Source organism: Corvus brachyrhynchos, unplaced genomic scaffold (assembly GCF_000691975.1).
Source record: "Corvus brachyrhynchos isolate BGI_N302 unplaced genomic scaffold, ASM69197v1 scaffold60, whole genome shotgun sequence".
NCBI classification, from domain to species: domain Eukaryota; kingdom Metazoa; phylum Chordata; class Aves; order Passeriformes; family Corvidae; genus Corvus; species Corvus brachyrhynchos.
Genome location: NW_008236767.1, coordinates 1,581,138 through 1,595,492, shown reverse-complemented (window position 1 = coordinate 1,595,492; position 14,355 = coordinate 1,581,138). Strand labels below are relative to the sequence as shown.

The 14,355-nt window shown below is 39.5% G+C and overlaps 1 protein-coding gene across 3 annotated transcripts in view; it reads left to right on the top strand.

Moving 5' to 3' along the window:
- NOL4 (nucleolar protein 4) overlaps positions 1-14,355 on the top strand; it is a 190,529-nt gene that overhangs the window by 41,277 nt on the left and 134,897 nt on the right. For all 3 annotated transcript variants that reach the window (XM_017727413.1, XM_008644908.2, XM_008644907.2), the window contains exons 3-5: positions 4,660-4,771; positions 5,282-5,394; positions 9,977-10,109. In XM_017727413.1, the coding sequence (XP_017582902.1) occupies positions 4,660-4,771; positions 5,282-5,394; positions 9,977-10,109 (358 nt within the window). The remainder of the gene's footprint in view (positions 1-4,659; positions 4,772-5,281; positions 5,395-9,976; positions 10,110-14,355) is intronic.

Here is a 14,355-nt window from a genome sequence, read left to right as displayed (position 1 = left end):
TCCCTCCTCCTGGAGTCTTCTTTTGATCATCTTTTTCCCCTTTACCCTCCTTAATTAAAAAAATACAAACACACACACGAAATCTCTATTCTGACACATTGTATCTTCCAGACTACACATACATCCTCCATATTAATTCTTTAGAGGTTAATAGGTTCACTTGCAAAATTTCACTCCCTCTCCTAACACTTGTCTTTCCTACTCTGCCATATGTGTCCTAAAATCTGCCTTTCAGTTTAGGACTTGTTAATTTTCCAAGCAAAAATTTATCTCTGAAAGCTACACCATCACAACATCCTGCACTTAAATCATCTGAGTATGGGAGAGCATAAAGGAAACTTTGCTTGTTTGCTCTGCCTGTAGTAGAAATGCAATAGGCTTCTCACAGACAATTAGGACATTCATTGCTTAGCTCCAGGGTAAATCAGATTACATGCTCAGGTAGTGGATTACTTGCCTGTGCTAGTTGTGCTCTTCATGGGATCCAATAAACAAGCCTAGACAAGCCTTCACTGCTGGGCGATGTTTTGGATGCAGTCATATATGTCAAAATATGTCAAACACTTTGTGAATGGTGAAGGAAGATCATGAAAGTTTTGACTGAAAGCACTGAAGTCAACTCATTTTCCTCTCAATTCAGAGTTAAAACCACATATATGTAGATGTGCATGGACTGTATTGTTAGGAAATGTTTACTTTTTATCCTATAATTTCTGAGGCTAAAAAGAACCCTGTATAATTTTTGCAGTTTTTACTTAATGCTCTGGATGTTCTGTTTCTTCTTCATGTATCTTCACAATGTAAAAAAGCATTTAGCTGTAAGAGCTGTACCGAATACACAATATCTAAACACAAACCTGCTAGAATCTGCTTATTTTCTGATTTCTCCATGATACAGAATACATCCAGTTATGAGAAAACATATCTCTACAAGCAGCAGAAGATATACTAATGTGCAGTAAAAACACTAGTAAGAGTAAGGAATCCCATAAGGATACTTCTAGAGCTTCATATTTGAGAAAAGTATATTTTAAATTTTTTTTTAAGTCAATCCAAGTAATTTTATCAATATGGTAAATCAGCACTCACTGATCTTTGATTGGAATGGGCATGTGCATGAGAAGTTTCCTGTAAGTCATACCAAAAAGATGCCAGTCTGATTTGTCGGTAAATAATAAAGTATGTAAATAATGCAATATCCCCAACTTCATTTTTCTGGTTTTATTTTTTCTTAAAATATAGAAGTGTATGCATTTTTAAAAAAAAAAAATTTGGTGTGGATTTACAATAAACCAGTATTCTTTTTTTACAACACATCACTGAGAAAGAAGGTCTGGCCATATACTTTATTGGCTAATAGCCTTGAGAAGAGGGCTAGGACCTGGACCACTGAAGGCAGTGAGAGGAAACAGCATCAGCAAGGACTGAGTCATTACTGCTTTCTTTTGGATAGAATGAAGGACAGAAATAATTTTTCCTGATGAAATCAGACCACTCAGGTATTTCTGTATAGCTGCTTAGAAGGTGTCATAGGCCTCCACACTGTGCTCTGAAACACTCAAATGCAAGCCAGCTCCATGAACTACCTCAGTCCAGTCTCGTGCACAACCTGGTAAGCTCTACTGAGAGCTGAAATACAGGATTTCGTGTTCAGCCTTGTGCTAATTTGCTTGAGCATTTCTCAGCTACAGCTGGTTCAGAGCTTGGCCGGAGCAAGCAAGTGGCTATCTGCATCTTATAAAGTAGATATGAATGGCAAACTAGAGTCTGTACTGTTGGGGGCGTGAAATTGTGGGGTTGGGGAGAGGCAATTCATAAGCTTTCTGGCAGTGAAAGTTGGAGAGAGCTTTCTTTTCTGTATATTTAGGCAACAAGAATGAGGACTGCTGTGGGTTATGCTCCTTATGTATCTCTTTTAATGTGATTCCTGTTGTGTTATGCCAATTTATACAGGCTGAAGTCTAGGAATGCCAGTGATTGATTCAAATTATTAAATAAACAGGGGAAGAAGTTGGTGAAATCTGGAGTTATTTAGGGAAGGGCATCCTTAAAAATGTGTTGCAGTGGGAGGTTGGAGACACGAGCATCTGCTCTGTGGACAAATTTAGTTATAAAACCCAGTTCCCTTATAGTCAGTGGAGCATACCTGTCAAACCTGGGCCTTATCTCACTTTCTGTCCATGGAGGGATTTCATCTTGTTTGAGCAGAACTGGAATTTTGACAGAGATGCTTGATTAGAATAAATGGAGCGTTCCTGTTAAATGCAGGTGACTAATGAATCCATGGGTAAGCTCCATTAATTTCAATGAAGTGCTAAACATGTTAAATGTTATAAGAGAGAGGTTGCTGCCTATATGCACTTTCCAATTTTTTCAATGCTAATTTCTAGCTGATTTTAGGTTCTTTCTTTAGTTTCCATAAAGCATGAGCATAACCAGTGTTTTCATGATTAGAAAGGTAAATAAGCATCTGTTCTGTGGGTATGAAAACCGGGAAAAAATAATCTAAAAATGTATTTTTGGTAGGATCTCCCATTCAAAAGTGGCTTTATTTAGTGCCTTAATTTTCAGAAAAATTGTTTCAGGCCCAGAGAAAATCTTTGCCAATTTTCCTCACAGAACAATACTTGGTTCTATACTAATTCTCTTCTCCCCCCATAAGATTTCTGTTATATAAGAAAACAACAAAAGCCAATGTTATAAACATGATGGTATATTTTGCATTCCCGCTTTATAATGCATCATTTCTATGTATTGATTTGACACATCACATCAACAAACACTAATTTAAAGCCCACCTCTTTTCAAAAATACTGCTGCTGATAAATTTGGTTCATGGAGTTTTAGGAAATGTAAGATTCAGCATATGTTAAGTAGGTGACGAGCCAAGTGGAAGAGTATAAGAGAGTTAAAACTGACCATTCCTCCTCCTCTTAGCACCCTTGTTGAGGTGCAGAAGTGATTTGGACAGTATGTAATCCCATTTACATCCGGTTAAAAAAAGTTATTTTGTCCTTCCTGTAGCCACACTTTCATACACAACATCTCCGTTCTTCTTCACTTCCTACTGAGACTTGCATCTCAGCATAGTGCTTGATAGGAAATCAAATCCTGCTGTAGGTTTTACAGTGGGGGAGTACATGCAGATTAACAACTCACTCTCATAATCTCTCTTGCTGGGACTTGGTCTTTCTTTAAGGATTACCTCCACAGGAAGATAGCCACCGTAGTTGGGAAAAGAAAGACTAGAGATTCATTGTAACACTTGCACTGTTCAGTGTATATGCATCAAAGTGTATAAGGAATCACAGAAAAGCCATGGGTTTGCCTTTTATTGGCTTGAAAACATCCAAGTTTGGATATTTTCATCAAATATCCAGCCATCTAATAAAGCTGCTCCAGTGCACCGGAGTGTAACAGTTTCTGCTGATGTCTGGTTTGAATGTCCCAAGACACCACTGTTGTTGTCTCTGAGTATGCACTATAAAGTGTTTTTCTCTAGTTTTTAAACTCCCTTTCAGGCAGTGGTGGGCTACAATTAGATCTTTCTTGGCCTCAATCTACCCGAAACAAATCTATCTCCCTCAACCTTTCCTTCAGGTTCCAGCTGCTATGATGGCCTGGCTCAGAGACATCTTCTGCTTCTAAGCAGCCTTCCTAAAGTGTGGAGGGGAACTTTGAACTGTGAAAGGAAACCTGAGCACATTATTCCAGCTGCTTTCCTACCAGCACTGGGTAGAGAGGGATAATAATTTTTCTTGATCTGCTGGCAATGTAAAGTATGAGATGTAGTTTGTCTGTGATCAGAGAGTACGCCGTTAGCTTATTTTCAGCTTGGCACCAGTCTCCAGGTCCTTTTCAGCAAGGCAAAGTGTCTATAAAGACAGAGGCATCCTTTGGGGTGGGGGAAATGCAATCTTTAAAACCAGCAATAACTGCTTCATCTTCTCCCCTTTCAAAAGAGAAAAAAATCCGTCTGGTGCCTGCTTGTGAGTATGTGGTTAGAAACAATGGCATTGCTGAAATGAAGAAGCAATTAAAATCTGTTGTTTCAAGATATTGCAGAGTCTTTAAAATCAACTGGTTCACAAATTCTTTAACTATTAGTAAAAATAATGTAGGTACTCCAAAGTATAAAACCACAAGATTTTGAAGAATATTTTCACAAAACATTCAAGTACAAATTTAAAATAGTAAGGCAACCTTCATTGCTGCTAATACATCAAGTCCTGTATCTGTCTATGTATTTTTACAACAAAAAGACATAGAACACATAAGACAAGGGCTTTCTTTTTTTGGCATTGGCTATTAAAAAAGGTCTCTCTTCAAATTTTTTTGATACCATTCCACAGTGGGATAGTTGTTATGTATGAGTCTTTTTGCTGAAAGGAATTTGAAATGACTTGCAAGCAGAAGACAACCCCACTTTTGATATAAGTGGAATTTTGTTCAGTAACAACTGCTAGTAGCCATTAGATGATAAGTAGGCAGATTGGAGAGATGTTTCTTGAAATCCTACATAGTATGCAGAACATGCTTTCATTGTGCTTCCTGGCATTAAAAGATAATGTGCCTTATTTGGAAATGTGATGATCAGGTCTGTTAAATCATGCTCAATCAGCTTACATAATAACACTTATATTTTGTTATTAATTTCAGATTTCAGAGACCTATGCCTTCCTACCGAGAGAAGCGGTGACACGATTTCTAATGAGCTGCTCAGAGTGCCAGAAAAGAATGCATTTAAACCCAGATGGAGCGGATCATAAAGGTAGTTTTAGTGTCAAATAGTGGGATGTAAAGTAATTTTATTTCTAATACCCATTTTTATTTTCCTAGCTTAGGTGAGAGTTCATATAAATTTGGTAGACTGTAACAGTTCAGCAAGTCAGATCACCTCATTTACTTAAGCTGGAAGGTAGTGAATCTTCTGCTTTCACTTAAGGGTGGAGTATAATACCATCTGCACCCTCAATAGAAAGATGATTTTATCTGGAGGAAATAATTTATTTTGCTATGGAAATGTTTGTATGGGAGCTTAAGCATAAGGAATAGATAGGGTATATGGGCTCTAGTCATTTAGGGAAGAAGAACTCATCAGTTTTCAGGGTTTGAACTTGGTTTTCCTTTTTCTTTGGGAGACTTCCATTTTTACAGCCTACAAGCGATTGAAAATGCAGAAGTTGGAGCTAAATGACATAACAGTCTGACTTCGACTGCAGAGTAGGCTGACACAGACTCCACAGTTAACATATAATGCATAATAACTATTTTTTTGCAGATAATGGAAAACCTCCAACTCTGGTGACCAGTATGATTGATTACAACATGCCCATTACTATGGCTTATATGAAACACATGAAGCTGCAGCTACTAAACTCACAGCAAGATGAGGTAAAACCTGAAAACTTTTAAGTTTGGTTTTCTGTTCTCCTGTGTTTTTTGTACTTGTCTTTGAGGTAGCTAGGAAACTGAAGATGATTGTTGATCCCATCTTCATAATTTTGTTGCTAAAACAGTCAGTCTGAAGCCAAGGCAGGGCTGTTTTCAAGCAGCAGATTGAGAGAAAATATCATTACTTATGGCCCTTCTATGACTGGGGGTAGTGAGCTGTACTTTGAATTGCCTGAAGGTGCTCTTTCACTGGACCAGTGGAAAGGGGGATGGGGCCAGCACATCAAGACTTAGTTCTGTGCCCAGCAGTGACTTCCATTGTCTGCTTCCAGAAACCAGTACAATCAAAAGCTGAAATGAATGCCATGGTGTTCTCAAGGTTAGCAGCCATGATGCATCACAGTTTACTGACAGAGATGAAAGTCCTGGCAACATCAGTTGAAATCTTTAAGGCAAAAAGCTTAAAAATAAGAGTAGGAGTTGCTTTTGAAATTTTGAATAAAAAGGCAGAAGAAAAGGAAGAGAAGTAGACTGAGAATCAAGCTTCTTCATAGAGAATTTGGGTTGAATTGTATTTATTTCTTCTCAAAGATTGTTTGCTTTCTCTGATTTATTTAGAGTTTTCCCAGATCTTAAGAAGTGCTTCATAAATTGACAGGCACATACCGAATTGTTTGTAGTAACCTCCTTTTGCTGGAAGTTTTTTCATTTACCATTTAAGCTGCCAAATAGAAGCTCAGCTATGTGCCAGCCAAAAATCAGTTCTGCATTCTGTATCTTTCCATCCAACTACAAGATATTTTTTAATAAAGAAAGCCTTCAAAAACAACCTTAGCAGCTGGATTATGTCAAGACCCTGACTGATTTCTGACTTGTGCAGAGTCAACCAGATTTGTTTTCCCAATAAATAGATATGGGCTAATAGGAATTATTCAACACTCCCTAGAATGGGGATTTCATCACTCTTCTACAAATACCAGGATCCTTGTTTCAGTTTGGCCTTTTTTTTTTTCTTTTAATTGCAGAGGGTGTAGGGAGAGATCCCAAACTCAAAGTTCTTCATGCATATATACAGCCTGGTCATCTTTTCTTCCTGTTGAGTCTCCTGATTATTTCAGTGACCTGGAAGCAGGGTTTCAAGCAGCAGCAGAGAAGAGGCTTTATTCTGCAGTAGCTTTAGCAATTAAAGGACTCCTTGGTTTCTACACCTTTTCCCTTTGAGAATTACTACTTCCACAACAGGGTCAAGCACTCGTGCTGGATCAGAACCACATGCCTCAGAGCTTCTGTAGCCTGAATGTTTTGGTGTAGTCTTTCTGGTCTGATGACTGAAATTTTTGTTAAACCAGTTTTTCATCTAGACAAGCCAGTGGCAATGATATGGAGGCAGCAGGACTTAACATTGCTTGGTATTTTCCTGTCCAGCTCAGTTTTGCAGCTCTGTTGTTACTGTGTATGAAATGCCTGCAGCAGTGGACTTATGAAAGTAATTTTTTATATGTTTTAGTAATAATAACTTTTTTAGCATAGAGTGGGCAAAAGGAAAGTTCTGGATTTATTAAAATAATTTTTTGTATATTTTAGTAATAATGACTTTTCCAGGGCAGAGTGGGCACAAGGAAAGTTCTCAAGATAATCGTCATGTCTTTCCTCAAAGCAGAGTTTTGCCAAGGTTTTCTTTTCCCCCCGGGCTGTACATTTGTTGCCCTTAGAACAAAATGACAGTGAAAGTGTTGTAGTACAAAATAGCAAGCTTTCTGGTTCAAACTATTTCATGCACTTAAAAAACAGCCTTGGGTTTGTAGGAAAGATTCAATCAATCATATCTGTATTCTTTCTGGGGAAGGGTGTGGAATTGTGACAGGAGTAAACTTGGATCCCACCGCTAGCTAGCACAATGATTGAAAGCCTCCTAATTCTCTCATCCTCAATTCGACATTCTTAAGCTGAGACCATTGATGAGAGGGAAACAGGCTTCATCTAAAGGGAGAACTCCCCACTATGTGGGAACTTAGAGCTGTGCTGCAGCTGCTTTAAAGATGCCAGTGGTTCTCAGTTTTTGCTCCCATGCCCGTGTGTCCATGCAGATTCAGATAGATGTTTACAGAGTTTGGGAAGTGAGGTGGAGGTATTCTGCAATGCTGTAGGCAAACAGAGGCTGCCTATGTGTGTTGTTTTATAACTATACAAGTGTCAGCCAGAGCTCCCTTTCTGTGAGCCCATCAAATTGCCTAACCTCAGAACTGAAATAGGTAAGCTGCTGCTTGCTGGCTCCTGCAGGATCCAATGAGAAATACCCCTGCATTTTAACAGAGACACAGCAATCCAGAAGGTCTGGGGGAGTTTGTTTTCTTATCTTTCTGTTTGAACAAGCAGAGTGCATTTTCCCTAAACCTCAGAACCATCTGGCATGTGCCCTGGCCCTGTCTGTCTGGGGCGGGAGGCTGGTGGGCACCACGGTTCATCTGTGAGGGCAGTGTTTGGGTGTTTGTGGCTTCTGTAACTGGGGTGCTCCTACCTTATGTAAGGTAAGACAGACAGGTGCCTGTTAGAGAAGCCCTCACTTTTCCATTTATTTTTTTACAAATCCCTGAGAACAAGATATGTTTATTTCCTTATGTGTCATTGTCCTGCTGTGGCAGTACAGAACAGCCTCACTTTGTGTGTTGTCCCACTCTTGCTCCTGAATGGCATTTGCAGTACTTCATCCTAATTTAACATGAGTCACTACTGCAGGGACCTTGCTTTCTGAAAATGAGAGAAATGTCCATACAAACTGGAAACATTGCTGAGACTCAAGGGAGGAACACATTTAAGGGTCTAGCACTCAGAAAGAAGCAAGCAGCTATATTTATATCTGTAGAATCCACTTGACAACAAGTACACAGTAAATCATATTCTAAAGGTTGCTATTTTTCTAGGCCGCTTTTGGTGAGCAACCCAGAAAAATAGTCAGAATCCTGTCTTATCCTGTTTTGATAAAAAAAAGTAACAAAAAATTATTTGGAAAAGTATTTCAAACACCTTCAGGGCATACAAAATTATTTGCCATATTTTTCCCTAAGTTCTTTAAAGCACTTTTCTTCTTAACAGGAGTAACCACCTCAGAAAAGTTGTCACTGAAAATATATTGCCTTAGGTTTGTACATTGCCTCAGCCATTTACAGAGCAAGACTTGTGGATACTTAATTTCTAATCCATGAGTGGATGTGTGAACTTCAGTGGGACAGAAGAAACTGAAGTCAAACATGCATCTGAATATTTTCTGGACTAGGTCCAAAACTGTTTAACTTTTACAAATCAGGATAATGATTAGGATTTTTACTTTTTTCCCTTTTTATCATCCCTCATTAAATGCTCTTTAATTGGACTTGATGGATAAATCATATTAAAGACGTGTAATGTAGAATAAATTTACAGTGATACTTCTGTGATTATATTACTTTTATTTGCCACTGACTGTCATGACCGTGCTCAGAACTTTTATAAGCTTTCTAATTTTCATAGATGCTTCTTTAAACATAGTGTAAGTGTGACATCATGCCAAGGAAATTTGATCGTGCATTCTCACTAGGTCAAGCTGCCATTTGGAAATATATTCCTGTGAGTTTTTGTGGTTTAACCCCAGCCAGCAACTAAGTACCATGTAGCGGCTTGCTCACTCCTCTCCCTGCTCTGGTGGGATGGGGGAGAAAATCAGAAAAACGTGAAAACCCAGGGGTTGAGATAAGAACAGTTTAATAATTTAAACAAAGTAAAATATACTACTACTGCTACTACTAATCGTAATGAAAGGAGAGAGAGAGAGAAGGAGGAATAAAACCCAAGAAACATGTATGATGCCAGAGAAGATTCCTCACCACCCACTGAAAGCCTGTCTCCCAGCAGCAACTGGCCCCCTCTGGCCAACTCCTCCCAATTTATACAGTGGGAATGATGCTCCATGGTGTGGAGCTCCAAATATCCCTTTGGCCAGTTCAGGTCAGCTGTCCTGGCAGTGCTCCCTCCTGGCTTCTTGTGCACCTGCTTGCTGGCGGAGCATGGGAACCTGAAAAGTCCTTGATTTAGAGTAAGCACTGCTTAGCAACAACCAAAACATCAGTGTGTTATTAACATTATTCTCATACTAAATCCAAACACAGCACTGTACCAGCTACTAAGTAGAAAATTAACTATCCCAGTCCAAACCAGGACAGTGGTCATTCACAGGGTTACTGACTTCCATGTGGGAAAGGTAAAGGATTCAGGCAGGGAATATAGGGAGGTCTCCTCAGCCAAATTTGAATAACAAGGACTTGGTGTGGGGTCTCTAGTTACCAATCCTTTTCTGGAAAAGACTATGGAGCTTCTATGTAGTATCCTCATAGCTGAACAAATTATATTTGTCAGATTATCATACCACATAAATGCTGTATTTTCCTTCCTCTCCTTGATGTGCTCTGCTTGTTTTCTTGAATACACAAATATTTAGTATGATTACACTCCACGCCAGATGCAAGTGGAACAAATGGGAAGAGGATGAACTGCACATATAATGTGAACAGTTTACCATGTCTTCTGACATGTCTCTTTCTATTTGCAGGATGAAAGTTCTATAGAAAGTGATGAGTTTGATATGAGTGACTCAACTAGAATGTCAGCTGTGAACTCCGACCTCAGCTCAAATCTGGAGGAGAGAATGCAAAGTCCTCAGAACCTCCAGGGCCAGCAGGATGGTAAGGCTCTCATTTTGTACAGAAAATGTGGCATTGCCTTGTCTTTTTTCCCATTCTGTGCTTTCATTTAGAATTTGCTTTTCTTCATAGTGTGTTTCAATAGGTAATTTGAAATACATGTTCCCTATATCTCAGCATGAAGAAGAAGAAGTTTGGAGTTTTTTTGCATGTTAATTTATTTGTTGCTTAGGCAACAGATGAGTGCTTAGACCACTGTATGTTAAGTAGTATTATCTTACTGTTTCTATATATATATCTGTAGTATGACCATGCACAGGCATAAAGGAAATGAAACTCAAACCTTTCTGAGGCAACCCAGAAAGCTGAGAAAGTTGTTTTTACAAGGAGGGAGTGTCACAGAAGCTGGTTATTTGAGAGATAGGAACTGGGATGTCATATTCAGAAGAAAGGATGAAAACAACAAATTCCTTTAGGGAAATAGAGGCAAAAGATGAGAAAACAGCGAGCAGCATTGTCCATTTGAATGTTAATTGTTTCTCGTTTACAGCACAAAGCTACTTTTTGGTCAGAGATGAAAGTTTTACTTTGCATTGCAGGTGCATAAATGAAGTTTCAGCCCTTGTTATATAGCAAGTTAAATGAGCCTGGTTTGGAATAAGCTTTCTTCTGGATTATGGAGCTCACAAATAGCCTGTCTACTACAGAATGTGACAGTGGCTCATGAGTGGCACATCAATGCACAACACCCAAAGTGCAGGTCTATTCTATTGCTATTAGAGACAACACATTGGAATTCCTTACTTGCTACTTGGGAATTTTCTGATCATGTGTGCCAAATCAGAAGTGCTTCTTATGTTTCTCTTGAACACTAAATATTTGATTTGATGGCTAACCTGGATGCTTTGCACTTCATGCATCATGGTAATTTGCTAGCTGGTAAAATATTTAGGTGACAATGGGTGTGGTGCATAGTGGCTGATAGGATCTGGTGATGGGTTGGATCTTCAGCTGAGTTGCTCTCCAGACAAATAAAGGAGTATGATGTCTGTGATAATTTGCTAGGTCAGATTCTAAACACAACTGCCTTTTGTCTGAGTGTCCTCAAGCTATCACAGATTTTTTTCAACTTTTAACTTAATTTCTGTCTACATATGTTTGCTAAAGCAGCAGTTCTGATGCACATGATGTATGAAAAGTTAGTTCACTTTCCTGTTGAAGTTTGACTTTTCCCAGGGATAATATATTATAGTAATACTGCTAACTTGGAGGTTTCAGGGATACTTAGGAAGGTGCCATTTTTTAATGTATCTGGCTTTCAGTGCAATCCTATGCTGTAGAAGTTTCACATATATAGTTTCTTAATAATAATTGTATGCATGCGTATGTCTGAAATAAAAATTATAGCTCAGTACAGTAACCTGTGAAGAAATGCCTGTCATACATATCTTTACACCTGCTGCAACCAGATTCATGTGCCACATCTAATCATATTAGAACCTAAGTATGAATGATAAAGTGCTGCAAATCTGTCACTTTCTATTTCAAATGTATGGGAAATAAATCCACTGTGCTCTTTGAACTTCAGGTGTGTGATCTTACAGTACAGTTTTAAATCTCTACGCTTTCCTTCCCTTCCTCCCAGATGGTACTTGCTCACCTTCCTAAGGCAATCCTATTTTTTGCTGCATCTTCTGGCTAAAGCATCTGCTGATAGAGAGATTTGAAATAGCAGCTCTCTTCCTGCTTCATGGTTTTCCTTTGCTGGCTGCTGTCAGGTAGCAAACCTAAGTGTGGCTAGTTATAGCAATACTGCTGTTTCAGATGAGGGAGAAGAGGCTGAAGGAGGAGCAGAAAGACATGAGAGAAGTGTGGGGGGGGAAGAAGAATGATAGGAGAGGGCAGGGAAAAAAAAGATTGGAAGAAAATAAAGAATATGAGAGGTAGAGGAAAGGAAGTTGGAACAGGAAGGAGGGCAAATAAAAGGGAACTTAAGGAACTTAGCAGTACAATCCCTTTTGCTGTCACAGGCTGCATTGTAAAATTTTACAAATTTAATCCTTAATTATAGCACACGCACACCAAAATCATCACCAAAGCCTGAATCTGTGTGTCTAAAGCGATTCTTGCTCCCTTTCCTCAATTCTGTATGTCTATGAAAGTTTATGTCAGCCACCACATTCAGCCTATAGATAAAGACACTTGGCATTTCCCTCATCTGAAGTGTGTTTGCTGCATCCTGGCAGGTGAAAACTTCCTGTTGCATAAGGTTGCCTGTGCACATGCAGTTGGAACTGGTGTCTGGGGTGGAATGGGATAGCACAGGTCTTCTGCTGCCCAAAGCATGCCCTCTTTGGGAGGATAATTTGCTAATGGGAATCATTAGGAAAATTGCTGCCTGGGGTGGGTTAAGGACAGCTCCAGTGTACCTAAAGGTGATGTGTTTAATCACTTTACTTCCCTGGTTTTCCATGTGAGGTAGGATGTGAATATTTTGGGACATCCCCTGTTTTTTTTTTGTTATGGATTTCAATTGGTTTGGTATGAGAATATAAACTGTCTGTGTACCCTAGAGGAATATAATAGTGAGCTGGGCCATGCTACTGAGGGATAGATGGAGGCTGCTCTTCCACTTCAGTTTATCAGAGCATCAGAATGCTGACACTGTCTATGTAAAATAAATAAGATGCTTTCATAACTTCATCCCTTGGGGCTATACTTGCATCCTATTTAGACAGGCATTTGTCTTTGGGAGTCCATTACGCTCTGTAATGCTCATACTAGAAAATTTGACCTGAGGTTTCTCGATGTCTTCCAGCCCAATACTGTGTCCTGTTTCTCATGGTTAGGTTGCTTGAACCTAAATAGGATAAAGGCAAGTGTGAGAGAAACTCACAGTATCAGTTGAAAGCAATAGACTTCGTCACCCAGAAATGCCATAGTAGGTGAGAAAAATGCTGAGGAAGGGCGCAGAGACAGAAGGTGCATATTTGCTCAGAGTAAATGGGTGCTGGTACTGCACAAAAGTCCTGGGCTCTGCAAGTGGGCTGAGGCTTCGTAATACTTGTATTAAGCTTATTAGGTGGAAAGGGTACTGGGAATTAAGGAGGTAATGAAAAGCGTGGAGGGTTGGCAAATGGTACACGGCTGCAGTACTACTAAAGACAATTCCCACTTAAATTAGCCTTAGTACGCCTTTAAATAACAGGGTCTTGAGTCACACCTGCTGGTGAATGGCTGAAAATAGCATCCTGAGCACCTGCAGGGCTGTTGCAATGATGGGGTAGGAGTTGGAAAAGGGCTGCGGGTCTTCCCTTCGGAGTTAGAAAACGAAAGCAGCCCTAATTTGCAATTGGTCCATTCCCCAGCTGGGAATGGGGTATGGTTCTCTGCTTACCAGTGCCTCCGAGGTGTTTTCTCTAGCAGCCAGCTGGATAACAGAGCTGCAAGCTGCAGATATGTTCCTTTCTCTTTTGCTTGCCTCTTGCTTGTTCCTATTTTTTTGCTTCCCTAGACATGACACAGTTCTGTGTCCTAAGCTGGTTCTTTGGAGTGAGCCCGGTGTACAGCTCTTCTTCAGGCCAAGCTCCCACTTGAGAGCTGTCTATAATTCTCCTTTCTTTTAATAATGCTCTCGGGACTCTGATGTTGCTGGATCAAACCCTTTTGCCTGTGTCAGACCACAGACAGCAGGCAAGGTTTGTGAACTGAGTTGGAAATAAAGGAGCTTTTTTGTTTTTTAAGTTAGTGGTTCAACCTGTTAAAAAAAAAGATTTTTGTAGTGAAAACTGACCTCTAGATAGGTCTTCAAAGGAGCAGCAACAGCTTCTACCCTGAGTGAAAATGGGACTTTCATTGCCCTTGCCTGTTAGCTGGAGCCCTGTGCAGAACAGGTGGGTGTGTTTCTCTCTTCACTGTGGTAGTTCATTAGTTACCAAGACATGAGGTATGTAAGGGGATGCTCTGATTAGAGGAAATTAAGAACATGTACAACCCTAGAAGTGAGGAGAATTAAGTATGAATTTGGCACTGAATTTTTTCTTGTTTGTTTGTTTTTTTACTATGTGAGCTATCTAGTAAAAGTCAGGGATGAGACTATTTGACTGTAACTCAATGAAAGATGCAGGATTGATTTATTTTCAGTATTTCTCACTCTACTGAGGTATACAGAAACATATCAGTGATTAGTCTGGATTTGGGTGGAGGGACCGTGTTCTCTTCAATCTAGATTTTGGAAAATAACTGCTACGTGTTTATACATATTTATATACAACTGCCTCTCACAGGC